Source organism: Schistocerca cancellata, chromosome 6 (genome assembly GCF_023864275.1).
Source record: "Schistocerca cancellata isolate TAMUIC-IGC-003103 chromosome 6, iqSchCanc2.1, whole genome shotgun sequence".
Classification (NCBI taxonomy): domain Eukaryota; kingdom Metazoa; phylum Arthropoda; class Insecta; order Orthoptera; family Acrididae; genus Schistocerca; species Schistocerca cancellata.
In genome coordinates this window covers 499,969,102-499,996,266 of record NC_064631.1, presented here as the reverse complement: position 1 = coordinate 499,996,266, position 27,165 = coordinate 499,969,102, and the positions used below count along the sequence as shown (strand labels likewise).

The following is a 27,165-nucleotide window of genomic DNA, read 5'->3' as shown; positions in this document are numbered from 1 at the left end:
ATATTGAGAAACAAAATTTCTTGCCTATCTACTGGGCACTGTGGCCAACACACTGTCTTAGGAAAAAAAAATTCTGATGGATCAGGTTCTGGACTGGACTTATCCAACATAGGGTTTCCAGTTACTACAGAAGATCTCATGTATCTATGCAAAAAAAAACCTCATTAAAGAGGCAGATTTGTGAAGTGCTAAGAGTGCACTGACAAACATCAACCTGAAAAAAAGTGATATCATGGCTTTCTCAACAGACACAAAGTTTTGTCACAAAAAGGTGCCAAATGTTAATGGCACTAGAGGTTCTAATACAGTGGAGAAAAATAAGAAATTGGTTGCAGGAAGTATTTGAAACTCTGAATGGTAAGGATATGTTAAACAACCCTAACAGAGTTCTTAATATCGATGAAATTTCTTTCTTCTGGCTCCTGAAGGGGAATTAATTGTAGATTGTTTCTAGGCCAACCAACACAATAGTTTTTACTGATTGTTTTTCTGTTCCACTCAATTGTTGTAACTTTTATTTACTTTATGCATGTTTGTTTTCTTAAATGCTTGTACAAAGAACAAAGCATTTTGTAGCAAACTGATTCTACAGTTACTTAAAGCTGCAGTTTTATTATAATAAGCAGCAGCCAAAAGTGGGGAAATGGCATACCACAGCCACAATTAATGCGGCCAAAACTGGGGAAAATGCCATTTTGTATTCGATTTTTTTTTATTGTTATAAAGCTTAGATCATTTGTTCCTACATAATTGTAATGTACAGACTTTTATCTTGAATTGTCCTTAAGACGGGCATATATGGTGCCTTGAATCTATGTCCATCATGAAGATAATACAATAAAGAAAAATAAATATGATGCACATACACTAACATAACACAGTAAGGTAGAGTACATACAATTGTGATGTCTTCTAACACAGATCTGAGATACATTTAAATGTGATGACATAAATAGAATTATTCGCACCAAACATATCCTAAATACAAATATTTAAGTCGTTATCACGTGTATCATTTTATCAGTGACTCCTTTATTATCTACATTTCGACACATCCACTCCTAACTAATTTTGTTCTTTGTAATAGGTGGTTTGCAAAAATTGGCAAAGCCCAAAACTAGGCAACCAGTAAAAATAGATGGAAACATTCCACTTGGGAAAAATATATCTAAAAACAAAGATGATGTAACTTACCAAACAAAAGCATTGGTATGTTGATAGACAAACAAACACAAACACACACACAAAATTCAAGCTTTTGCAACCCAAGGTTGCTTCATCAGGAAAGAGGGAAGGAGAGGGAAAGACGAAAGTATGTGGGTTTTAAGGGAGAGGGTAAGGAGTCATTCCAGTCCCGAGAGCGGAAAGACTTACCTTAGGGGGAAAAAAGGACAAGTATACAATCGCGCGCGCGCGCACACACACACACACACACACACACACACACACACACACATCCACATCCATCCGCACATATACAGACACAAGCAGGCATATGTAAAGGCAAAGAGTTTGGGCAGAGAAGTCAGTCGAGGCGGAAGTACGGAGGGAAAGATGTTGTTGAATAACAGGTGAGGTATGAGTGGCGGCAACTTGAAATTAGCGGAGGTTGAGGCCTGGTGGGTAACGGGAAGAAAGGATATATTGAAGGGCAAGTTCCCATCTCCGGAGTTCTGATAGGTTGGTGTTAGTGGGAAGTATCCAAATAACCCGGACGGTGTAACACAGTGCCAAGATGTGCTGGCCGTGAACCAAGGCATGTTTAGCCACAGGGTGATCCTCATTACCAACAAATACTGTCTGCCTGTGTCCATTCATGTGAATGGACAGTTTGGTGCTGGTCATTCCCACATAGAAATCTTCACAGTATAGGCAGGTCAGTTGGTAAATCACGTGGGTGCTTTCACACGTGGCTCTGCCTTTGATCGTGTACTCCTTCTGGGTTACAGGACTGGAGTAGGTGGTGGTGGGAGGGTGCATGGGACAGGTCTTACACTGGCGGCGGTTACTAGGGTAGGAGCCAGAGGGTAGGGAAGGTGGTTTGGGGATTTCATAGGGATGAACTAAGAGGTTACGAAGGTTAGGTGGACGGCGGAAAGACACTCTTGGTGGAGTGGGGAGGATTTCATGAAGGATGGATCTCATTTCAGAGCAGGATTTGAGGAAGTCGTATCCCTGCTGGAGAGCCACATTCAGAGTCTGATCCAGTCCCGGAAAGTATCCTGTCACAAGTGGGGCACTTTTGGGGTTCTTCTGTGGAAGGTTCTGGGTTTGAGGGGATGAGGAAGTGGCTCTGGTTATTTGCTTCTGTACCAGGTCTGGAGGGTAGTTGCGGGATGCGAAAGCTGTTTTCAGGTTGTTGGTGTAATGGTTCAGGGATTCAGGACTGGAGCAGATTCATTTGCCACGAAGACCTAGACTGTAGGGAAGGGACCGTTTGATATGGAAAGGGTGGCAGCTGTCATAATGGAGGCACTGTTGCTTGTTGGTGGGTTTGATGTCGACGGATGTGTGAAGCTGACCATTGGACAGATGGAGGTCAACGTCAAGGGAAGTGGCATGGGATTTGAAGTAGAACCAGGTGAATATGATGGAACCAAAGGAGTTGAGGTTGGAGAGGAAATTCTGGAGTCCTTCTTCACTGTGAGTCCAGATCATGAAGATGTCATCAATAAATCATTTTTCGAAATTTTCCCAAATTTCTCAACCCTTTAACGTGTTTTGGCGGCAACACAACCACCTAACCTTTGTGCACATCATTGTTTACCAACCCAAGTTGACCACAGGATCAACATAGCTCAGCTTTAACCAACACTTTTTCGACTTTTTTCACACCAGATCTCCAGTTGCTTTCTAGTTCACCTTTATCTCTCCCCATATATTTTTATTTTCATTTCAGCCTCATGTTACACTTTCCATCTTCTAATACCATGTCACCCTCACAACACCCCCACAACGACCCCAGCAAGAGAAGGAAAAGTAGTAGGACAACAGGGACTGCGGGTAAGGAATGAATGAGGAAACTGCCTGGTAGAATTTTGTACAGGGCATAACTTAATCATAGTTAACACTTGGTTTAAGAATCATGAAAGATAGTTGTATACATGGAAGAGGGCTGGAGACACCAGAAGGTCAAAGCAATTATATAATGGGAACACAAAGATTTAGTAACCAGTTTTTAAATTGTAAGACATTTCCAGTGGCAGATGTGGACTCTGACCACAATTTATTGTTTTTGAACTATAGATTAGATTCAGGGAGAGCATTAGGGAACAATTGACAGGAATGGGGGAAAGAAATACAGTAGAAGAAGAATGGGTAGCTCTGAGGGATGTAGTGATGAAGGTAGCAGACAATCAAGTAGGTAAAAAGACGCGGGCTAATAGAAATCCTTGGGTAACAGAAGAAATATTGAATTTAATTGATGAAAGGAGAAAATATAAAAATGCAGTAAATGAAGCAGGCAAAAAGGAATACAAACGTCTCAAAAATGAAATCGACAGGAAGTGCAAAATGGCTAAGCAGGGATGGCTAGAGGACAAATGTAAGGATGTAGAGGCTTGTCTCACTAGGGGTAAGATAGATACTGCCTACAGGAAAATTAAAGAGACCTTTGGAGAGAAGAGAACCACTTGTATGAATATCAAGAGCTCAGATGGCAACCCAGTTCTAAGCAAAGAAGGGAATGCAGAAAGGTGGAAGGAGTATATAGAGGGTTTATACAAGGGCGATGTACTTGAGGACAATATTATGGAAATGGAAGAGGATGTAGATGAAGATGAAATGGGAGATAAGATACTGCGTGAAGAGTTTGACAGAGCACTGAAAGACCTGAGTCAAAACAAGGCCCCGGGAGTAGACAACATTCCATTAGAACTACTGATGGCCTCAGGAGAGTCAGTCATGACAAAACTCTACCATCTGGTGAGCAAGATGTATGAGACAGGCGAAATACCCTCAGACTTTAAGAAGAATATAATAATTCCAATCCCAAAGAAAGCAGGTGTTGACAGATGTGAAAGTTACCGAACTATGAGTTTAATAAGTCACAGTTGCAAAATACTAACGCGAATTCTTTACAGACGAATGGAAGCCGACCTCGGGGAGGATCAGTTTGGATTCCGTAGAAATGTTGGAACACGTGAGGCAATACTGACCTTACGACTTATCTTGGAAGAAAGATTAAGAAAAGGCAAACCTACGTTTCTAGCATTTGTAGACTTAGAGAAAGCTTTTGACAATGTTGACTGGAATACTCTCTTTCAAATTCTGAAGGTGTCAGGGGTAAAATACAGGGAGCGAAAGGCTATTTACAATTTGTACAGAAACCAGATGGCAGTTATAAGAGTCGAGGGGCATGAAAGGGAAGCAGTGGTTGGGAAAGGAGTGAGACAGGGTTGTAGCCTCTCCCCGATGTTATTCAATCTGTATATTGAGCAAGCAGTAAAGGAAACAAAAGAAAAATGCGGAGTAGGTATTAAAATTCATGGAGAAGAAGTAAAAACTTTGAGGTTCGCCGATGACATTGTAATTCTGTCAGAGACAGCAAAGGACTTGGAAGAGCAGTTGAACGGAATGGACAGTGTCTTGAAAGGAGGATATAAGATGAACATCAACAAAAGCAAAACGAGGATAATGGAATGTAGTCAAATTAAGTCGGGTGATGCTGAGGGAATTAGATTAGGAAATGAGACACTTAAAGTAGTAAAGGAGTTTTGCTATTTAGGGAGTAAAATAACCGATGATGGTCGAAGTAGAGAGGATATAAAATGTAGACTGGCAATGGCAAGGAAAGCATTTCTCAAGAAGAGAAATTTGTTAACATCGAATATAGATTTAGGTGTCAGGAAGTCGTTTCTGAAAGTATTTGTATGGAGTGTAGCCATGTATGGAAGTGAGACATGGACGATAACTAGTTTGGACAAGAAGAGAATAGAAGCTTTCGAAATGTGGTGCTACAGAAGAATGCTGAAGATAAGGTGGGTAGATCACGTAACTAATGAGGAGGTATTGAATAGGATTGGGGAGAAGAGAAGTTTGTGGCACAACTTGACTAGAAGAAGGGATCGGTTGGTAGGACATGTTCTGAGGCATCGAGGGATCACAAATTTAGCATTGGAGGGCAGCGTGGAGGGTAAAAATCGTAGAGGGAGACCAAGAGATCAATACACTAAGCAGGTTCAGAAGGATGTAGGTTGCAGTAGGTACTGGGAGATGAAGAAGCTTGCACAGGATAGAGTGGCATGGAGAGCTGCATCAAACCAGTCTCAGGACTGAAGACCACAACAACAACAGATTAAAACTGAAGAAACTGAAAAAAGGTAGGAATTTAAGGAGATGAGACCTGGATAAACTAAAAGAACCAGAGGTTGTAGATAGTTTCAGAGGGAGCATTAGGGAATGATTAACAAGAACAGGGGAAAGGAATGCAGCAGAAAAAGAATGGGTAGCTTTGAGAAGTGAAATAGTGGAGCCAGCAGAGGATCAAGTAGGTTAAGAGATGAGGACTAGTATAAATCCTTGGGTAACACAAGAGATACTGAATTAAATCGATGAAATAGGAAATATACAAATGCAGTAAATGAAGCAGGTGGAAAGGAATACAAATGTCACAAAGATGAGATCAACGGGCTGTGCAAAACGACTAAGCAGGAATGACTAGAGGTCAAAAGTAAGGTTGTACAAGCATAGAAGCATATACCACTAGCAGCAAGATATAGGCCACCTACAGGAAAATTAAAGAGATCTTAGGAGAAAAGAGAACCACTTGCATAATTATCTAGAGCTCATAAGGGAGAGCAGAAAGATAAAATGAGCATATAGACAATCCATTCAGGGGCAATGCACTAGAGAGCAATATTATGGAAAGGAAGAGGACAGAGATGAAGATGAGATGCAAGATATGATACTGTGTGAAGAATTTGACAGAGCACTGAAAGACCTAAGTCGAAAAAAGACCCCGATAATAGACAACATTCCATTAGAACTACTGACAGCCTTGGGAGCCAACCATGGCAAACCTCTTCCATTTGGGGAGCAGGATGTATGAGATAAGTAAAATATGCCCAGACTTCAAGAAGAACATAGTAATTCCAATTCCAAAAAAAGCAGGTGCTGACAGGTGTAAAAATTACCGAACTATAAGTTTAATAAGTCATGGTTGCAAAATGCGAACATGAATTCATTACACACGAATGGAAAAACTGGTAGAAGACAAACTCAGGGATTATCGGTCTGGATTCTGTAGAAGTGCAGGAACACATGAGGCAATACTGATCCTATGACTTATCTTAGATGACATGTTAAGGAAAGGCAAACCTATGTTTCTAGCATTTGTAGACTTTTGACAATGTTGACTGGAATACTATCTTTCAAATTCTGAAGGTGGCAGGGGTAAAATACAGGAAGCGAAAGGCTATTTACAATTTGTACAGAAACCAGATGGCAGTTATAACAGTTGAGGGGTATGAAAGGGAAGCAGTGATTGAGAAGGGAGTGAGAGAGGAATGTAGACTGTCACCCAATGTTATTAGGTCTGTATACTGAGCAAGCAGTAATGGAAAAAAAAGAAAAAAAATGGAGTAGGAACTAAAATCCATGGAGAAGAAATAAAAACTTGGGAGGTGTGCCGATGACATCGTAATTTTGTCAGACACAGCAAAGGACCTGGAAGAGCAATTGAACAGTTTCTTGAAAGGAGGCAATAAGATGAACATCAACAAAACAAAACGAGAATTATGGAATGTAGTAAAATTAAATCAGGTGATGCTGAGGGAATTGGATTATGGAGTAAGACACTTAAAGTGGTGGATGAGTTTTTCCATCTGGGAAGCAAAATAACTGAGGATGATCAAAGCAGAGAGGATATAAAATGTAGACTGGTAATGGCAAAGAAAGCATTTCTGAAGAAGAGAAAATTGTTAACTCTGAGAATAGATTTAAGCGTCAGGAAGTCTTTTCTGAAAAGTATTTGTGTGCAGTACAGTTATGTATGAAAGTGAAACACGGACGATATATAGTTTAGACCAGAAGAGAATAGAAGCTTTCAAAACACGGTGCTATAGAAGAATGCTGAAAATTAGATGGTTGGATCATGTAGCTAATGAGGAGGTACTGAATAGAATTGGGGAGAAGAGAAATTTGTGGCACAACTTGACTAGAAAAAGCAATCGGTTGGTAGGACACATTCTGAGGCTTCAGGGGATCACCAATTTAGTATTGGAGGGAAGTGTGGAGGGTAAAAATCGTAGGGGGAGACCAACAGATGAATATACTAAGCACATTCAGAAGGATGTATGCTGCAGTAGTTACTTGAAGATGAAGAGGCTAGCACAGGATAGAGTAGTTTGGAGAGCTTCATCAAACCAGTCTTTGGACTGAAGACCACAAAACAACAACAACACAGTAACCTTCATATTACATGGTAATTATTTTGCTATCAAGCCGCATTTGCCAATGAAAAATAGGTGCTAAATTTGGCAGAGAGTGAAATTTTACTTGTGCTGTAGATGAATCTTTTAATAGAGTGGCAACAGAATGTAGAGTAGGGTAGCTTAAGTTGTATATTTACTTTTTATATAACACACACTTCCTTATTAAAACTAAAACTGCAAGGCAAATTCAGAAAAGTTGTATTACATAACACACAAATGCCTGGACAAGTATTTTGGTACAACTGTATTATCTACATGTATGCTACCCTACACAATATGAAGACGAATACAGAGGGGTATAAGGTCGATGCCATAGCATATCATTTTAATAACTTTTTTAAAAAAATACAGTGTTGGAGTAATATTTTCTGTATTCTAAGATGGCTACATATAGGTCATTTACATGGCTTCTTCCCATGTGTGAGCCAAATAACACCATTATAATAACAATACAGATCCAAGGTTAAAAATTATATGACTGTCACTTTAAAGGTGATGGGTGGTAGTGTTCAGTGTCTACTCATCTTTGTATGTGTGTTCATGCCTGATAATAAATTCATGTTCTCTCAATGATGTTTACATGTGATGTGTGAGAAAACAGTACTGTTGTGTTTGGTCATCAAATTTCTGTACGCACAAACCCAAAGGTTTTACAGCAACGCAACCTATGAGTTGGCACTGTTCCCTTCAATCAATGCACACACAACTGAAACAATATGAAATATCAACTGACAACACAAAAAGTTTTAACACTACATTGCGTCTGATGACGATCTAAGTGACTACAACGCAGAGGCAGAATAACAGTGATCCCCCACCCCTACCACCCAGTAAAAAAATAAAATAAGTTTCCTTTGTCAATTTTTAAACTGAAATAGCGCAAATGATTATGCAGGTTTTAAACGCGATATTGGTTTAGTACCATCTCCAATATGCATCAGTAAGTTATGTGGTCACAACCTAGAATACCTCAGTTGAAAGGTAGGTACAGTGCAATTTTGTTACTTTTGTAGTAAAATAAACACGTAAACTGCAACTTAATGAAACAGCAGTCGAGAAAATACTTATAAAACAATACAATTTTCAAGTTAGCTCACACTTCTGAAGCTCTTCTTTCTCTCTCCATGTGTTATATCGCTCAGCATACGATTTGTTTACGGTTAAAATATTTTCTGGCTCCGAATCACTTCCACACAGCAGCTCCTTCATGGTGAAACGATATACATTGCCCTACATGTGTTATAACACACTCTTCTCACATGTGCACAACAACGCGTGAAATATAAACAACAACATGGTAAATCACTTTCAACCAAAGACAATACGTAACTATCGCAATACTAGCTCGGCCTCCACAGGCATCAGAAACTTGCACAGATTTCTTCCCCCCAATCGACAACAAGAGCACCACCAGTATTGAAAATTATAGTAACTGGCCTGTGGATTCTCACTGTCATGCATGCTGTTATAGCTACTGAACGGGTTGTAATGTTTCTGTTTTTCCGTTTATTAGCCATTTCTGGGCATACCGTCAAATGGGGTAACTTGAAACAGTGGGATTACTTGAAATGCTTGTGTCATGTCTTGCTTCTAGCAGTAGTAGTAGTAGTAGTAGTAGTAGCTTTATTCATCCGTAGATCTCTTTTTACAAGGATATAAGACATGCCAAAGTATTTACAAGTTTAGATAAATTTCAAATAAGGTAATTCGTATACACGTATATTTACAGAATTCTAGTTAGACATAATCATTAGATTTACTCCTGGTATACAATACTTTTTTTTACAAATAACTTATTAAATACTGTAATGCCACACTGTTCACTCATATCTCACTATCAGTCATTGCACACACACTATACACACATTCTTTCGTAAAACACACACACATACACACACACACACCAGTGATCTCTGGGTCATTTTCTGTACCACAACTTCCCATTTGCTATCCTGAAAAACTGAGTCAGCATCCCCCTATAATCAGTGAGATGTTGAGCTGAGGAAGAGGAAGAGGTGTTAGTGTTGTGCTGTGCATAGATTGGGGGTAAGTATTTATAGAAAAGGAAGAAAGAAGGGAAATAAACATAGTGTGAAGGTGTTATGTGGAATGTTGGATGATTTATAAGCATTACTATTATTTATGTGTATAACATTTTTTTTACCAAACCCCTACTCTGTTTTATCTAAGTAATCCTTCAATGTATAAACTGTATTGCATAGCAGGTACATTTTAGCTGCCTTTTTAAATAAGTGTATTTTGGCAATTTCTTTAATCTCTTTTGGTAAATTATTGTACAGTTTTATTCCTTGGTATAAAATGCTGTTTTGAGTTTTATATTTATATTTTCTTGGTAAATGGAAGTTGAGTCTATCTCTTGTCGCATGGTCATGGACAGAGCTGTTAGAGCAGTAATTACCATTGATATGATTGATGTTTAAAACTGACTGGTAAATGTATTCAGATGGAGCAGTTAAAATCTCCAGTGTTCTGAACAGAGCTTTACAATGAGCTCGACTAGTATTTTTGGTTATTAATCTTATCGCTCTTGTCTGGAGTTTGAAAATTATGTTCATATTTTGAACGTTTGTTCCCCAAAACGAGTGTAACTAAAAGACACTGCATGTTACACACTGATGACAGGATTCTAAGGGAATAACACGCTGATGACATTCTGTTTGCAAATACCTTTGTGTGTTCACACCACTTCAAGTGAGAATCAATACTCATTCCTAGAAATTTTGCATTTGTTACACGATCTATAGTGGTGCCATCTACATTTAATTTAACATTGTCATTTTTCCTCTTCAAACTGAAATTCATGGCATTAGTTTTCTTTATGTTCAATGTCAATTTATTGCTTATTGACCAATCATAAACTTTCTTGAGAGTTTCATTTGCTTTCCGGCATGAAGTTAACTTATTTCCTCAGTGACTATAATATTACTGTCATCAGCAAAGAGAATTTTTTCACCATGAGTAACACTTGTGGGAAAGACATTCATGTATATCAGGAATAGTGTTGGTCCTAATATGCTACCTTGTGGAACCCCTATATTATTGTATTTTGGTTCTGAGAAGTGTTTAACTAAATGTTCAGAATTATTTGAAGTATGAGTTATCTCTACTCTTTTTACCCTATCTGCTAGGTATTGAAACCAGTCATTAGCTACCCTTCTTAATACTAATGCTTCTAATTTATTTAATAGAATCTTGTGGTCGACTGTGTCAAACGCCTTAGAAAGATCCAAAAATATGCCAGTGACACACTCATCTTTATCAAGAGCATCAAGTACAACTATTGTGAATTCTACTATGGCTGACTCCATATTTTTGCCACTGCGGAAACCAAACTGTGATTTGCTTAAAAGAGTGTATTTCTTCAGGTAATTCATTAGTCTGTCTTTCATAATTGGTTCTATTATTTTTGAGAATAATGACAGCAGAGAAATGTGCTTGTAATTTTATGTCTTCTGCATTACCTTTCTTGAGCAAAGGTACAACTCTTGCCTGTTTTAACTGCTCTGGAAATATCCCTGATGTGAAGCATTCATTTATTATATTTGTTAAGGGGCCTTGTATAATCCCTATGCATTGTTTCAGTACACACACTGGTACTTCATCTAAGCCTACTGACTTTTTATTTTTTAGTTTTTGCACAGTTTTATTGACTTCATTATCTGTGGTTGGAAGTAACATTATTGTATTTAGTGCAACATTATTCACGGTTGTTATATTTGTTTTGGGAAATTTTTGCTGTATCTTCTCTGCAATATTTGAAAAATGCTCATTTACATAGTTTGCTAAGTGTTGTGGATCATTTATTACCTTATCCTGCTCCCTTAGCAGTATGTTATTCTGTGATTGTTTGCCTCTCCCTGTTTCCTTTTTTATAACATTCCAGACTGCTTTGCTTTTATTCTCTGCATTATATATTATTTGTCATAAAATTAATTTTTATAGCAATCAGCACCTTCCTATAGATCTTTTTGTATCTGTGATAGAAATTTAAGAATTTTGGATCATTTCAAATCTTTTTCATGGAACTGAGGTGTTTAAGTGTTTGAGAGGACTTCTTAATACCTGCTGTTATCTTTCTGTTTTTGTAAGATGTTGATACAGACATGCATACTTTTGGAAATGCCTTTTCAAAGTTCAATTTAAACATGTGGAGAATTTAGAGAATTTCATATTCACATTGGTTTCCTTATACACTCCATCCCAGCTTTGTTTTTCTAGTTCTTTTGAGAAATCTTTTATTTTGATTTCTGATAGAAGTCGTTTGTAGGCTTGTAGTTTAGGGAATGATTCAATGCCTGATTTTGCTGTTATTATTTGACATAGATGGTCTGATAGTCCGAGTTCAGCTACATCACATTTTTCCCTGTCCATATTTGTGGTCACATGGTTAATAACTCATGCAGTCACTTTAGTAACCTTTGTTGCACTATTGACCAGTATGGACATTCCACAACTTTGAAGGACGTTTATGAAGGTGCTGCTGGAATCATTTACTATATTAGTGTTGATGTTAATGTTCCCAATAGAATTATGTTGACCTTTGTACTTGAGACTTTATCTGAACCTTCTGTTAAGTTATTGCAAATGTGTCCACACTACCACCTGGAGATCTATAAACACACAAAAGGATTAGTTTCTTGGTGATATCAAGCTCTGTTAATTCAATAGCTGATATTTCAGTGTTTGTCTTCACTTACTGTAGTGAGGTCATATCTTGATTTGAACTGTGTTCCTTTTCTGATATGAATGCATGATGCTCCACCCCTTGAAGTAGTCCTGCAGTAAGAGTTTGCCATTTTATACAATGACAATACTACATGTTGGATTTCTGTGTCTCTACACCAGTGCTTAGTAATACAAACTACTGTGCAGTTCAAAGATTGCAACTCAACTTCTAATATTTGTATTTTTAATGATTGCACGTTTTGATGGAGGATTTTTAAGTCTGTGAAATGCCTTATGTTACTATTTCCAATGGTTTGTTTTTCTTTGTGACATCTGGTACGTGTGAAGTGATAAAATCTGTCTTGTGAGTGATTGTTTCAGTATTTTTTAAACAGCTGGACATACTCTTTAGGCAGGTGAACCTGTTGTCTGGATATATTCTAAAAAAACACATACTTTTCCTACCTATGACAACAGGTATTTGACCATGTGTAGCCAAAGATCAACCCCCTATACTTTCATGAATCAGCTGTACCAATCTTCCCTTCCCAGTCCTGTTTAGGTATAGGCCATGCCTCGTGAAAGCCCATCTATTGATAGTCCTGACGGGCACCAGAGAAACATGAACAAAGTTTGCTGTCCTCACAGCCACCCCTAACCTCACATCGATTCGCCTCACAGCTACATCAAAGTAGGGTTGATCATGACACCAGAACAGCTCAACAAAGTGTACATTTGTGTCATGAGTCAAGGACGTTATTTGTCCAGGTTACATACCTACGTCATATGCCCCATCCCTGTCCAAACTGTTTCCCGCCTTATCCACTATCACTACATGGTCCTCTTTTGTAAAGTCCTTACATAAAGACTCTTGGTCCTCTATCACATGACTTAGCCCTACATTTGGCTTGAAGATACTGGTGGCCTGGCTTGCTGCCCCCTAAACTTTCCTGGAACTGAGGACCTGCACTTTGCCCTTGGTTCCTACCTAGCAGCAGCATTTTCTTCTTTCTAACACTTTGTACATTCCTAGGCTTCTTGACCTCGGTTGAAGTGTGCTGTACATTTGTTGCTCCTAATTCTACCTGAGGTTCTTCTCCACTTATCTCTGGCAGTGGTAGATACCTGTTTTTGGTGTTGATGATAAAACTGTCAGAATGCGTCCTCTTTCTTCCTACCCCCTACCACCTGCCAGTTCCCAACCACCCTCCTCCCCCCCACCTTATCAGTTACTTGCATGCTTCCTGCAACTGTGCCTGAAGGTCACAGATTTTCCTCTCCTGTTGCCCAATCAAAATCCTGTGCCAGCGCAGCAAGGTCGGCAGACATGCCCAACATCCATTGGGCAAGTTTGACATTCCAAAGGAGCGTCTTCTGCGTGCATGCTGGGTCCAGGCAGTCCCTCTTATTGACATCACAGCTGAGACCATCGCACATCTCGGCGTGTGTTGCTCGTTTCAGCTGTCCCCTGTCTCTCACGACCGACCAGGGGCGCCAGTTTAAGTCCATCCTCTTCGCAAGACTGCAAATTCTGCAGCATTGCAAAATTTCATACCACGGCTTACCACCCGTAGGTGAACAGCCTGGTCGAATGGTGCCACCACAAACTCAAGGCCACGCTTATGTGCCACGCTGTCCTATGGTCCAAGGCTCTCCCTTGGGTCCTGCTGGGTATTCACTCAGCCCATAAAGAAGACTTGAACGCCTCGCTTGCTGAGATTCTATACGGAGAGCCCTCCTGCTTCCAGCAGAGTTCCTGGAGGACGCACCTTTGACCAATATACAGATCCTCCGGCTCTGGTTGAAAGGGTTTGTGCGCACGTCCCACCCCTGCACACCCCCCTGCCACACCCTCATTCTACCCTGCTGGTGTTCATCCACAGGGACCTTGTATCATTTGAATTTGTGATGCTGCGTGTCGACTCTGTGAGAGCCGCCTTGCAACCACCTTATTTGGGTCCTCACCGTCTGCTACGTCGAGGTGTGAATACCTTTGTAATTCATCTTAATGGACGACCACAGACAATGTCTGTTAACCACCCCACCTGAAACCAGAGTGATCACTCTCTGACCTGCCTTCCAACGCTTCCGACCTGCCTGCTGTCGCTGCAGCTCTGCCTCCCTGACTTCGACTGATGTCTCTCCACCTATGTAGCAGTTAGCCACACGGGGCTCTTGCAGCATAGTTTTCGAGATGCCTACTTCTCACGCCGGTGGCCGTCTGCAACCTCTGCACTGGCACGACGATTACGAGTTCGAGTGATCAAGCTTCCCTCCGCCGTGCTCCACACTACTGGGGAGGGTGGGGAAGGGGGGGCTCTGTGGCGTCTATCTTTGACTCTGACCTCTTTGAACTGGTTTTATTCTATACTCCCTCAGCGCGCAAGTTGTGCATTGCCAAGTTTGTTCTTGCTTTTCTTCAGTGTCTAATAAATGCATTTACGATATTCAAAGTGTATTATTACCGACCTACGATACATGATAACTACAACATTATGAATATGAAACGGTGCGCCATAGATATCAACACTGACTTGAAAAATTCTCAAATGCAACAACAACCTCCCACCAAAATCTAAAAATTGAAGAGAACTATTGAATACAGGAAGCCATAGTAGAAGGAAAACAAATAATAAATGAAAACACAGCTCTCTGCAACAGAACTCTGCACTCAAAGAACTATCAAACAATACCAACCCATAAACACCCCTACCCACCATCCTACCATCCACACACACAAGCACACAGACACAAACTCACTCACTCCCTTACGTAAAATGGCAGATAAACCTCACAAAGACTCAAAATTCTCGCCATGAACACAGTCAGCTGTTCCACTATCCGCCATCTTGTTTTCGTAGGACGTAAACAGTGACGATGAAAGTTACACAGTGCACTTTTTCACAGTGAAGGTGGTGAGGAAACGAGAAAAAGTAAGTGAAATATATTGCAAAACAAACATATGCTCACACACACACACACACACACACACACACACACACACACACACACAAAACACACACACACACACACACACACATAAATACAAACACACTATCTTCCACATACTATTAGTTAACGATAGGCCTAACCATAAAATTTTGACTCTGCTGTCAATATCTTTATTCTTGGCTTGTATGTAACCTCTGTGTTTTTTTTTTCAGCAAATGTGTTTTTTTCGTATCCAGGGTGTAATTATAAAGTTAATAAAATGTTTTCTTGCCTTTAAAATAATATTTTCATCAGGTTATGGGCCTAGCACACGTGTAAAGGCAAACAACATAGTTTAATTAAAACAATATTTGAAATGAGCCTATGTCTGTAAAGAAACATAACTGCTAGCGGCGATTATAAGGTCAGCATTGATAAGCTTGAAGGACCTGAGGACTAGGCCAAATGTAAATGGCATATTTCTATGGTGCTACGTTCATATGGACTAGACGATATTATTAACAGTAGACGTGAACGTGTAGAGTTGCCGCAAGATGCGACAAGTGAACAAAAAGAAGCGTATGTGGAATGGCTCAAGGACGACGCAAAGGCAGCAAGTCTTATAGCAAGTGCGCTAAGTAAACCTGTTGCAGAACTCGTCTTAACGTGCAAGAATGCTAAAGAAATCTGGGACAAATTACGCGCCCGATTTGAACGTAGCAGTACTCAGCATTTGAATATGTTGATTGAAACATTTTTCCGTGTTAAACGTGATGAATCGGAAGATATTAGTGCACATGTGGCCAAACTGCAAAAGTTATTTGTGGACCTGAACGATGAATTAGCAAAACATGAAGAAAATACGCTATCTGAAAGAATCTTAAATGGTCGAATTTTGTCTACACTGGGAAAAGACTACAACAATTTTAAGGATCTCTGGGATACGATACCGACAGAAAAACAAAGCTTGAATTTATTGATTGAAAAACTCTGTATTATTGAACTGCGTGAACAAGACGTTAATGGAAGTGCAGCTTTTGTCGTTTCTAAAACAAGAAAACGGCAAACAAGTAATCAGCAAGTAAAGATGACGAAGTCACAATTAAAACAGAAGTTTCCGTGTAATAGATGCAAACAATTAGGTCACTGGGCAGCAGAGTGTCCACAGAACACTCGTGACAGCAATAAAAGAAAAGAGAAGAAGCAAGACAGTGAACACGCTGCATTTACTTCATACACTATGGGTGTGTGTACCAGTAATCACAGTGACCCAAATAAATGGTATTGCGACAGTGGCGCTACAAATCATATCACTCCCAACAAACAGTATTTTGTTTCGTATAGTGAATTTGATACTCCTCAAGTAATTTCATTGGGAAAACAAGATGTCAAAATGTGTGCGTATGGTCAAGGAGCAGTTTACATCGAAATTCGACGAAACAATATATGGTACAATGCTAGAATGGACAATGTTTTGTACGTCCCTGATGCAAGTGCTAATCTGTTCTCTGTGAGAGCCATTGCCTGCAGAGGCTACAGTACCAATTTTAGTTATAATAATGTCTGTGTTCGAAAACAAGTCAGTGGCAATATTGTTATGACAGGTTATGTGAAAAATGGACTTTATGTGTTGAACATGCGTGTTGTTAGAAATGCAAAAATGAATCGTATGAGCTTGATGACTTCATCCGAAACATTGCAAGTGTACCATGAAAGGTTTGGTCATCAGAATAAACAACATGTGAAGAATGTTTTAAAAGGAATGAACATTAATGTGGAAGATGCCAACAGTGAATTTTGTGACGGCTGTGCGGTTGAAAAGATGCATAGGCTGCCATTCAAAACACGAACAATACGCGCTACCAGTACTGGTGAATTAATCCACGTGGATGTAAATGGACCAATGAGCACGAAATATTTTGGAGGCAAGCATTGTTATATATGTTTCAAAGACAATTTTAGTAAATTTCGTCGAATTTTCTTTTTAAGACACAAAAGCGAAGTGTGTACTGTGCTTAAGCAGTTTTTAAATGAAGCACGAACTAATGGACATGTTGTCAAACAATTTAGATGTGATGGTGGCAAAGAATTTAACAATAAGAATGTCAGTGAACTGCTTGCAGACAGGGGAATAGAGCTACTGATTCCTCCTCCTTACACTCCTGAACAAAATGGTGTGGCTGAACGGGAAAATAGGACCATTGTTGAAGCTGCCCGGTCAATGCTAAATACGAGTAAATTACCTAAAAGGGTTGTGGGCAGAGGCATGTAACACAGCAGTCTACCTAATAAATCGTACTGGAAAATCATCAGTTGAAAATAAAACCCCTTATGAACTATGGTTTAATCGACCAGTAGGACGACTTGATCATCTCAGAATTTTTGGCACAGGCTGCTATGTTCACATTAACAAACAATTCCGTTCCAAGTTTGATGATAAGGCAGTTTTTGGACGACTTGTTGGATATGTTAATGACAAAGATGGGTTCAGAGTTTGGATTCCATCTAAAAGAAAAGTGGTGTTGAGTCACGATGTAAAATTTAAGCCAGAAATTGTTTGTGATTTACATAGTGATCATATTGAATTTGAAGTCCCTCGGGAAGAATTTAATGATCCGAATTCATCTAAAGATGACCAATGTAAATCTCCTAGGCTGTACACTTCTGGAGGAAGCCAAACTAAAGAAAAAATTGGCACTCTCGATTCTAGAGAAAGTCAAGAGTCGAGTGAATCTGAAGAAAATAAAGAATTAACAGAATTTCTAAAAGCAGAAGCTGCTGAATCTTCTAATGAAGAGAAACAGAAGAATAAAAGACAACGAAGAAAACCAACCTGGATGGAAAGTGGTGAATTTTGTATGGCAACAAAAGTTGATGCACTTGGATACAAAGATCCAAACTGTTTTTCAGAAATATTGCAGTCAAACGAGAAGGAAGAATGGATGCAAGCTATTAGTGAAGATCTTCAATCACTTAAGGAAAACAATACCTGGGTGCTGGTTGACCGTCCGAAGAATGCCAAAGTATTGCAAAACCGCTGGGTTCTACGGCGAAAGGTCGCAGTCAATGGAGGTACTCGCTTTAAAGCCAGATTGGTTGCAAAAGGCTGTATTCAGAAAGCAGGAATTGATTATGACGACGCCTTTAGCCCTGTGGCACGTTATGACACCATAGGAACTCTGTTGGCTGTAGCTGCTTCAAAGAAAATGCTGCTAGAACAATTCGATGTAAAGACAGGTTTTTTGAATGGAATACTTGAAGATGAAGTATATATGGAACAACCAGAAGGTTTCGAAGATGGTAAAGGCCGAGTATGTTTCTTAAAAAAAGGTCTTTATGGGTTGAAGCAAGCGCCACGTTGCTGGAACAAACGTTTTGTTGAGTTCATGAAGAAAGCTGGTTTTTCAAACAGTGATGCAGACCCTTGCCTATTTTATCGTAGACAAAATGGAAATAGCCTTTATGTGGCAATCTACGTTGATGATGGCCTGATTGTCGGCAGTAACAAGAAAGAAATTGCTGTTTTTATGGATGTTTTACAACATGAATTCGAAATAACAACTGGCAGTCTTGACAATTTTCTTGGCATAAAAATAAAGCAATATGAAGATGGAGCAATAATGATAAGTCAAGAGAAATACACAGAAGAAATTCTGCAAAGATTTCGAATGGTAGAATGCAATACAATCTCAACTCCTATTGGATGTGAGGACAATAATCAAACCGAAGAAGTTTCGTCATCTGTACCCTACCGTGAAGCAATTGGTTGTCTCATGTACCTTTCAACAGTAACTCGTCCAGACATCACTTTTGCAGTCAATAAAGCTGCTCGAGCTATGGAGAAACCAACCACTGAAGACTGTAATAGAGTAAAGCGCATTTTCCGGTATTTGAAAGGGACCTTAAATTTTGGAATTGTATATAATAAAAAAGAAGAGTTAAAGATATACGCTGATGCAGATTTCGCAGGTGATAACCGGACAAGGCGCTCAACAACTGGAATACTTGCAAAGTACTCAGGTGGTGCAGTGTCATCGACAAGTCAGTTGCAGAAAGTAGTGGCCACATCCACAACCGAGGCGGAAATAATTGCAGCTAGTGAAGGAGCAAAAGAGTTAGTTTGGTTACGTCGTCTGCTATCAGAATTAGTGGAAATGTCGGGGCAGCCTCCAGTTCTTTACATTGACAATGCTAGTGCATTGAAGTTGGCAAAAAATCCAGAATATCATCGACGTTCTAAACATATAGAGGTCAGACATTTCTATGTTCGTGAAAGATATCTGAACGGTGAGATTTTCTTGGAACACATTGATGGACACAACCAGTTGGCAGATATTTTGACAAAACCTCTTGAACGAGTTCGATTTAATTTTCTATGTTCAGAAATTGGCATGCAAGAGACAAAGCAATAATTTCATGATTTTTTCTTTTGGAGGAAGTGTTAAAAGAAAAGAAAAAATTCATTGACGTCTATATTTATGTGCTGCTCCATGACTCTGCTGTCAATATCTTTATTCTTGGCTTGTGTGTAACTTCTGTGTTTTTTCTTACAGTAAATGTGTTTTTTCCGTATCCAGGGTGTAATTACAAAGCTAATAAAATGTTTTCCTGCCTTTAAATAATATTTTTCATCAGTCTACACTGGGAAAAGACTACAACAATTTTAAGGATCTCTGGGATACAATGCCAACAGAAAAGCAAAGCTTGAATTTATTGATTGAAAAACTCTGTACTACTGAACTGCGTGAACAAGACATTAATGGAAGTGCAGCTTTTGTAGTTTCTAAAACAAGAAAACGGCAAACAAGTAATCAGCAAGTAAAGATGACGAAGTCACAATTAAAACAGAAGTTTCCATGTAATATATGCAAACAATTAGGTCACTGGGCAGCAGAGTGTCCACAGAACACTCGTGACAGCAATAAAAGAAAAGAGAAGAAGAGAGAAAGTGAACACGCTGCATTTACATCATACGCTATGGGTGTGTGTACCAGTAATCACAGTGACCCAAATAAATGGTATTGCAACAGTGGCGCTACAAATCATATCACTCCCAACAAACAGTATTTTGCTTCATATAGTGAATTTGATACTCCTCAAGTAATTTCATTGGGAAAACAAGATGTCAAAATGTGTGCGTATGGTCAAGGAGCAGTTTACATCGAAATTCGACGAAACAATATATGGTACAATGCTAGAATGGACAATGTTTTGTACGTCCCTGATGCAAGTGCTGATCTGTTCTCTGTGAGAGCCATTGCCTGCAGAGGCTACAGTACTAATTTTAGTTATAATAATGTCTGTGTTCGAAAACAAGTCAGTGGCAATATTGTTATGACAGGTTATGTGAAAAATGGACTTTATGTGTTGAACATGCGTGTTGTTAGAAATGCAAAAATGAATCGTGTGAACTTGATGACTTCATCTAAAACATTGCAAGTGTACCATGAAAGGTTTGGTCATCAGAATGAACAACATGTGAAGAATATTTTAAAAGGAATGAACATTAATGTGGAAGATGCCAACAGTGAATTTTGTGACGGCTGTGCGGTTGGAAAGATGCATAGGCTGCCATTCAAAACACAAACAATACACTCTACCAGTACTGGTGAATTAATCCACACAGATGTCAATGGACCAATGAGCACAAAATCTTCTGGAGGTAAGCCTTATTATGTATGTTTCAAAGACGATTTTAGTAAATTTTGTCAAATTTTCTTTCTAAGACACAAAAGTGAAGTGTGTACTGTGCTTAAGCAGTCTTTAAATGAAGCACGAACTAATGGACATGTTGTCAAACAATTTAGATGTGATAGTGGCAAAGAATTTAACAATAAGAATGTCAGTGAACTGCTTGCAGACAGGGGAATAGAGCTACTGATTCCTCCTCCTTACACTCCTGAACAAAATGGTGTGGCTGAACGGGAAAATAGGACCATTGTTGAAGCTGCCCGGTCAATGCTAAATCCGAGTAAATTACCTAAAAGGGTTGTGGGCAGAGACATGTAACATAGCAGTCTACCTAATAAATCGTACTGGAAAATCTTCAGTTGAAAATAAAACCCCTTATGAACTATGGTTTGATCGACCAGTAGGACAACTAGATCGTCTCAGAATTTTTGGCATTCTGTCTTAAAGAAAAGTGGTGTTGAGTCATGATGTGAAATTTCAGCCAGAAATTGTTTGTGATTTACTTAGTGATCATGTTGAATTTGAAGTCCCTCAGGAAGAATTTAATGATCTGAATTCATTTAAAGATGAGCAATGTAAATCTCCTAGGCTGTACCCTTCTGGAGGAAGTCAAACTCAAGAAAAAACTGGCACTCTCGAATCTAGAGAAAGTTAAGAGTCGAGTGAATTTCATAAAAATAAAGAATTAACAGAATTTCTAAAAGCAGAAGCTGCTGAATCTTCTAATGAAGAGAAACAGAAGAATAAAAGACAACGAAGAAAACCAACCTGGATGCAAAGTGGTGAATTTTGTATGGCAACAAAAGTTGATGCACTTGAACACCAAGATCCAAACCGTTTTTCAGAAATATTGCAGTCAAATGAGAAGAAAGAATGGATGCTAGCTATAAGTGAAGAATCTCAAGAAAAACTATACCTGGGTGCTGATTGACCATCCGAAGAATGCCAAAGTATTGCAAAACCAAAGAAGAATTAAAGATTTATGCTGATGCAGATTTCGCAGGTGATAACTGGACAATGCACTCAACAACTGGAATTCTTGTAAAGTACTCAGGTGATGCAGTGTCATGGACAAGTCAGTTGCAGAAAATAGTGGCCACATCCACAACCGAGGCGGAAATAATTGCAGCTAGTGAAGGAGCGAAACAGTTAGTTTGGTTACGTCGCCGCTATCAGAATTAGTGGAAATGTCGGGGCAGCCTCCAGTCTTTACGTTGACTATGCTAGTGCATTGAAGTTAGCAAAAAATCCAGAATATCATTGACGTTCTAAACATAGAGAGGTCCGACATTTCAATGTTTGTGAAAGAAATCTGAACGGTGAGATTTTCTTGGAACACATTTATGGACACAGCCAATTGGCAGATATTTTGACGAAACCCCTTGAACGAGTTCGATTTAATTTTCTATGTTCAGAAATTGGTATGCAAGAGACAAAGCAATAATTTCATGATTTTTTTTCTTTTGGAGGAAGTGTTAAAAGAAAAGGAAAAATTCCTCGACGTCTATATTTATGTGCTGCTCCATGACTCTGCTGTCAATATCTTTATTCTTGGCTTGTATGTAACTTCTGTGTTTATTTCAGTAAATGTGTTTTTTTTCGTATCCAGGGTGTAATTATAAAGTTAATAAAATGTTTTCTTTCCTTTAAAATAATATTTTTCATCACAAGATATACATACAAAACTATGTCGGTCGTTCAGATTTGAAAATATTGTCTTAAAAACTCATATTTATATATTTACAAGTAATAACAAGCATTTTCCTGTGTAATACTTAAAAATAAGTGCTCACATATGACAGGGAAACGTTTGAGGGAAATGGAAGACAGTATAATCTGTTTTTCTCAGGGTGGATCTCCTCCAAAAAACAAATCTGTTTTATAAGCAGCCTGAAAATGATTCTGATAATATACATTTGTTGAGGAGCATTGGTCACTGTCCCTGATTCACTCGTGTACATCTGTAATAGGGGTTTCAGGCTGAACAGAAGTTAAGTTCCAAGATGGCGTCTAGTGCGGTTGTGTGTAGTGATCAAGTGAACAAAAGTTACAGTTGTGCCTTAAAAATAGGTGTCTATGGGAATTGTAGTAGTGAAATCATGAAGCTAAAAGAACGAATTTCAAGTTTACAAAAAACTGTGGACGTTTTAAGATATGACATTTCGCATTTAAGAAATGAAAATGCTGAGCAGCGGAAAGTCCCTCGCAACATGGCGCCAATTGTAAATATAATCAGTGGAGTAAAATTTACGAAAATACGTGTTGCATGTGTAAAAAGTACAACACTTTCAGTGACAGGATGTGCTTAGCTTGCACTAAAATATCAAAAGTTGCGGAAAGGAGACATGCAGAATCGGAGAAATTCAAGTGTGTAACAACTATATCTAACACACAAAATCAGTATATTACGCCTAAAACAACATCTAAAGCTGTGAAAAAAATTGCGAATGATTCCTCGTTATACATTACGACAACGAAAAGGTTTGATGTGCTACAAAAAGATGAAAATTGTGAACAACAAAGCACTGGGGTAAATAAAAACTTCATAGTTCAAGAAAACAGCATAAGTAGCTAGAAACATTCGTACAACAGACACAGCACTAACACAAAAAGTGCACCTAAACATAAAAAAAGAATAACAGTGTTTGCAGACAGGCATGGGCGGTCAGTTGCAGCTAACTTAATGCATCAAAGTCATAATAATTTCGTAATCCAAGGAAATGTTATACCAGGTGCACCATTAACTTCAATACTTGAAAGCTGTAACAACTTACAAGATCTCACAATGAATGACACAGTTATAATCTGGGGTGGCACAAATGATGTAGCTAAAAACGGAGCAGACAAGGCATTAAATGCTATAACATTAGCATTAATTAAGCTTCAGCTCACAAATGTAATCATAGTAGGGATACCCCATAGATATGATCTTGAAAGCTGGTCTTGTGTGAACGATGAAACCAGGCGAACAAATAGGAAAATAGCCAAAATAGTGAAATCTTTCCAAAACACTCACTTTGTAACAGTCCCTGAGAACAGAGACTGGTACACTTCTCACGGACTACACCTAAATGCTAATGGCAAGGAAGAAATGGCGAGAACTCTACTTGCAGCCATCTCTCCAAAAAATCAACTAAAGCCTGCAATATCACTTGAGTGGAAGGATCCAGATGGAACTGAGCAAATAATACCACAGCAAGGAAAAATTACAGTACCAGAAATCAACCACAATGTCGTCAAGAGGACAGTAACGAACAATGGAGTAGGAAGAGCAGTTTGCAGGAACAGGATATTCAAAAGTCCAGAAACACATTGTGCTCCTAGAAGATCCTCAAGACCAATAAAACCGAGAGTTCAAAGTGACATGTTTTTCTGGGAAATTAAAGCAACTAACAAATTCCCAGGACTGGGTAAAAACAACTGGCCAAGCCAGCTAGTTAAAACAACAGAAGCTGTTGCATCAACTGCAGACTCTTCAGCATCACTTACTCAATCAAATGTGGTGGAGTATACAACTCCAGTTACTGCAACACCAGGCAGCTCGGCAACTCCTCGGACTGTACGGAGCCAGAAGGCACCTCAACAGCTACCTTGACAACTAGACAGACAGAAGCCAGGTTGGGTAGTAGATCGAGAAATGCAAGATCGCCAAAGAACAGGAACACTTTTAGTGCCTGGATCCAGAACTTATGTAAGTGAACCAACTCAGTGCATTTTAAAGGAAGATAATCAGAGTGACCACTAAGGCTCATGCACCTAAACATACAGTACCTTAGAAATAAGCTTAATATATTACAGGTTTTTGTAAGTGAACAGTCACCTCATATAGTAGTGTTAACTGAGCATGGATTAAAATCTGATGAAATTATTTACTGTAAACTAGAGGGCTACTCCTTAGCAAATAGTTATTGTAGACAGCAACATAAGGGTGGTGGTGTGGCAGTTTACATTAGTGAGAATCTCGAGTACAAGAAAATAAACTATCTAGACCAGTACAACAAAGAAGGCTTGATTGAAGTGACAGGCATTGAAGTCCACACCAAAGAGTGTAGAGAGGTTATGAGAAAACATAAAGTTATTGGGATTTACCATCCACCAAAGGCTGATGTAGTTAGCTTCATAGACATATTTAGTAGAGTAGTGGGACATTGTGGTCCCAGTGACCTAACTATACTTAGTGATCTGAATATAGAGGCAAAATCTTCCAGTTTGTGTAATATGAGGTTAATAGATACTCTTAACTCATATAATCTCATAAATGTAGTAAATAGTGATACCAGGGTATCAAAGTCCATATCTAGCAGAATTGATTACGTTATACTATGTAAACATATTAAAGACAGTGTTAGGTGCTGGAATATGGATTTTCACTACTCTGACCACAAATACCAGCTTGTAGAGTATGTAAACACAAGCATCCCAAAAATGACAAAAGTTACCGAAAATAAAAGAATCCTAAAAGAGGGTAACATCCTTGCCCTAAGAAATAAATTAGCTATAGAGGACTGGGGTCTGGTTTACCAGACTGAAGGTTCTGAAAACAAATGGGCCAAATTCTATGATACTATGCTAAGACACTTTGACAGATGCTGCCCTGTTAAGAAAATATAAAGAGTGTTCACCCATAACCAAAGTGCAAAAACCAACAGACTGATACTTCCAGCAAATATGATAAAACTCAGGCAAAACAACCAGGACCTGGATGTGTTACACAAGTCAACAAACTTGCAGGTTTTTAAGGCCAAGTACAATGAAGCCAAGAAAATCTTTAAAAAAGAGCTTTCAAATCTAAGAAAACAGATATACAGCAGTGAAATAGCTCAATCAGACAATATAGTCAAGACCGCATGGAGAATTGTAAATCAATTTCGCAAAGCCACATCGAAGCCAGAAACTGAAATTTTAATTATAAGACATGAAGGAAACACAAGTAAAGATCCTAATAAAGTCTGCAATGTTTTCAATAAATACTTTATATCTGCAGCTGTTAGTCCAATTAATAACGCAGTTGTGAGTAGTGAGGTAAAGCTCTGCCCCTTTGAAGAGCCACCTTTTGAATTCAAATAAGTAAGTGAAAAAGAAATAGGCAGGATAATAAATAACTTAAAGAATAAGTTCTCATCTGGATAGGATGGTTTGAGTTGTATCGTGATTAAAAAATGTAATAAGGAATTAGTTAAAATAATCACCCACCTGGTAAACTGCAGTATCAGAGAACATACATTTCCAAATGTATTGAAATGGAGCACAGTTAAACCAGTGCATAAAAAAGGATCCAAGGAAGAGGTTTCAAATTTCAGGCCCATATCATTAATACCTGTCTTCAGCAAAGTATTTGAAGTTGTGCTGCTGACACAACTTAGTGACTATTTCTTAAAAAATAAGTTCCTAACAGAGACACAACACGGATTCCGAAAATATCATAGTACTATCACAGCAATTACGGTATTTCTTCACAAAACGTATGGTGCCCTTGATCAAGGAAGGCAAACAGCTGGCATATTTCTAGACCTTACTAAAGCCTTTGACTCGGTAAACCATGAGTTACTTTTAAGGAAACTTGAGTCATACAATGTAAATGCTGCATCCATGCAATTGCTGGCTACATATTTATTTAACCGCATGCAGTGTACAAAGCTGACTTACAAAATCAATAATCAGATCATTAATTTCCAGTCCAAATATGAGAAGTGGTTAGACACTGGACTCGCATTTGGAAGGACGACAGTTCAATCCCGCGTCCGGGCATCCTGATTTAGGTTTTCCATGATTTCCCTAAATCACTCCAGGCAAATGCTGGGATGGTTCCTCTAAAAGGGCACGGCCGACTTCCTTCCCAATCCTTCCCTAATCCGATGAGACCGATGACCACGCTGTCTGGTCTCCTTCCCCAAACCAACCAACCAACCAAATATGAGACAGTCACACAAGGTGTACCCCAGGGCTCAATTTTGGGCCGTTTCCTTTTCCTAGTGAACATAAATGATATAGAGCAACCTTTCAACTCCCAATTGGTAACCTATGCAGACGATACCTCACTGTTATTTCTTGGTAAACAAAATGATGAGTTAACATTGGTAGCAACTGAGGGACTACAGCAAATAACTACTTATTTCCAAGATCAAGGTTTGAAAGTTAATATCAGTAAATCTCAGTTATTGCCATTTAAACTTACAAACTCACACCAAACCTCTATCAGTAACATAGGTGAAATTGAAGTAGTGGACACAGAAGGCTGCAGATTTCTAGGTATTCACCTAGATGAAAATCTAAGATGGGTAAACCATATCAAATTTTTATGCAATAAAATCAGCAGTTCATTACATCTAATCAGTCAGTTATCAAAAGTAGTTCCACATCAGACATTAAAAACAATTTATTATGGAGCCATTTTTGCACAGATTAATTACAGGATAGAGATATG

At 38.8% G+C, this 27,165-nt stretch overlaps 1 protein-coding gene across 1 annotated transcript in view; it reads right to left on the bottom strand.

Annotated features, from left to right (window-relative positions):
* The window catches only part of LOC126191160 (protein KRI1 homolog), a 101,498-nt gene extending 92,716 nt beyond the window's left edge, over positions 1-8,782 (bottom strand). Inside the window, exon 1 of the mRNA XM_049931932.1 lies at positions 8,531-8,782. Coding sequence (XP_049787889.1) covers positions 8,531-8,642 — 112 coding nt within the window. The 5' untranslated portion in view covers positions 8,643-8,782. The remainder of the gene's footprint in view (positions 1-8,530) is intronic.
* Positions 8,783-27,165: the final 18,383 nt, after the last annotated feature.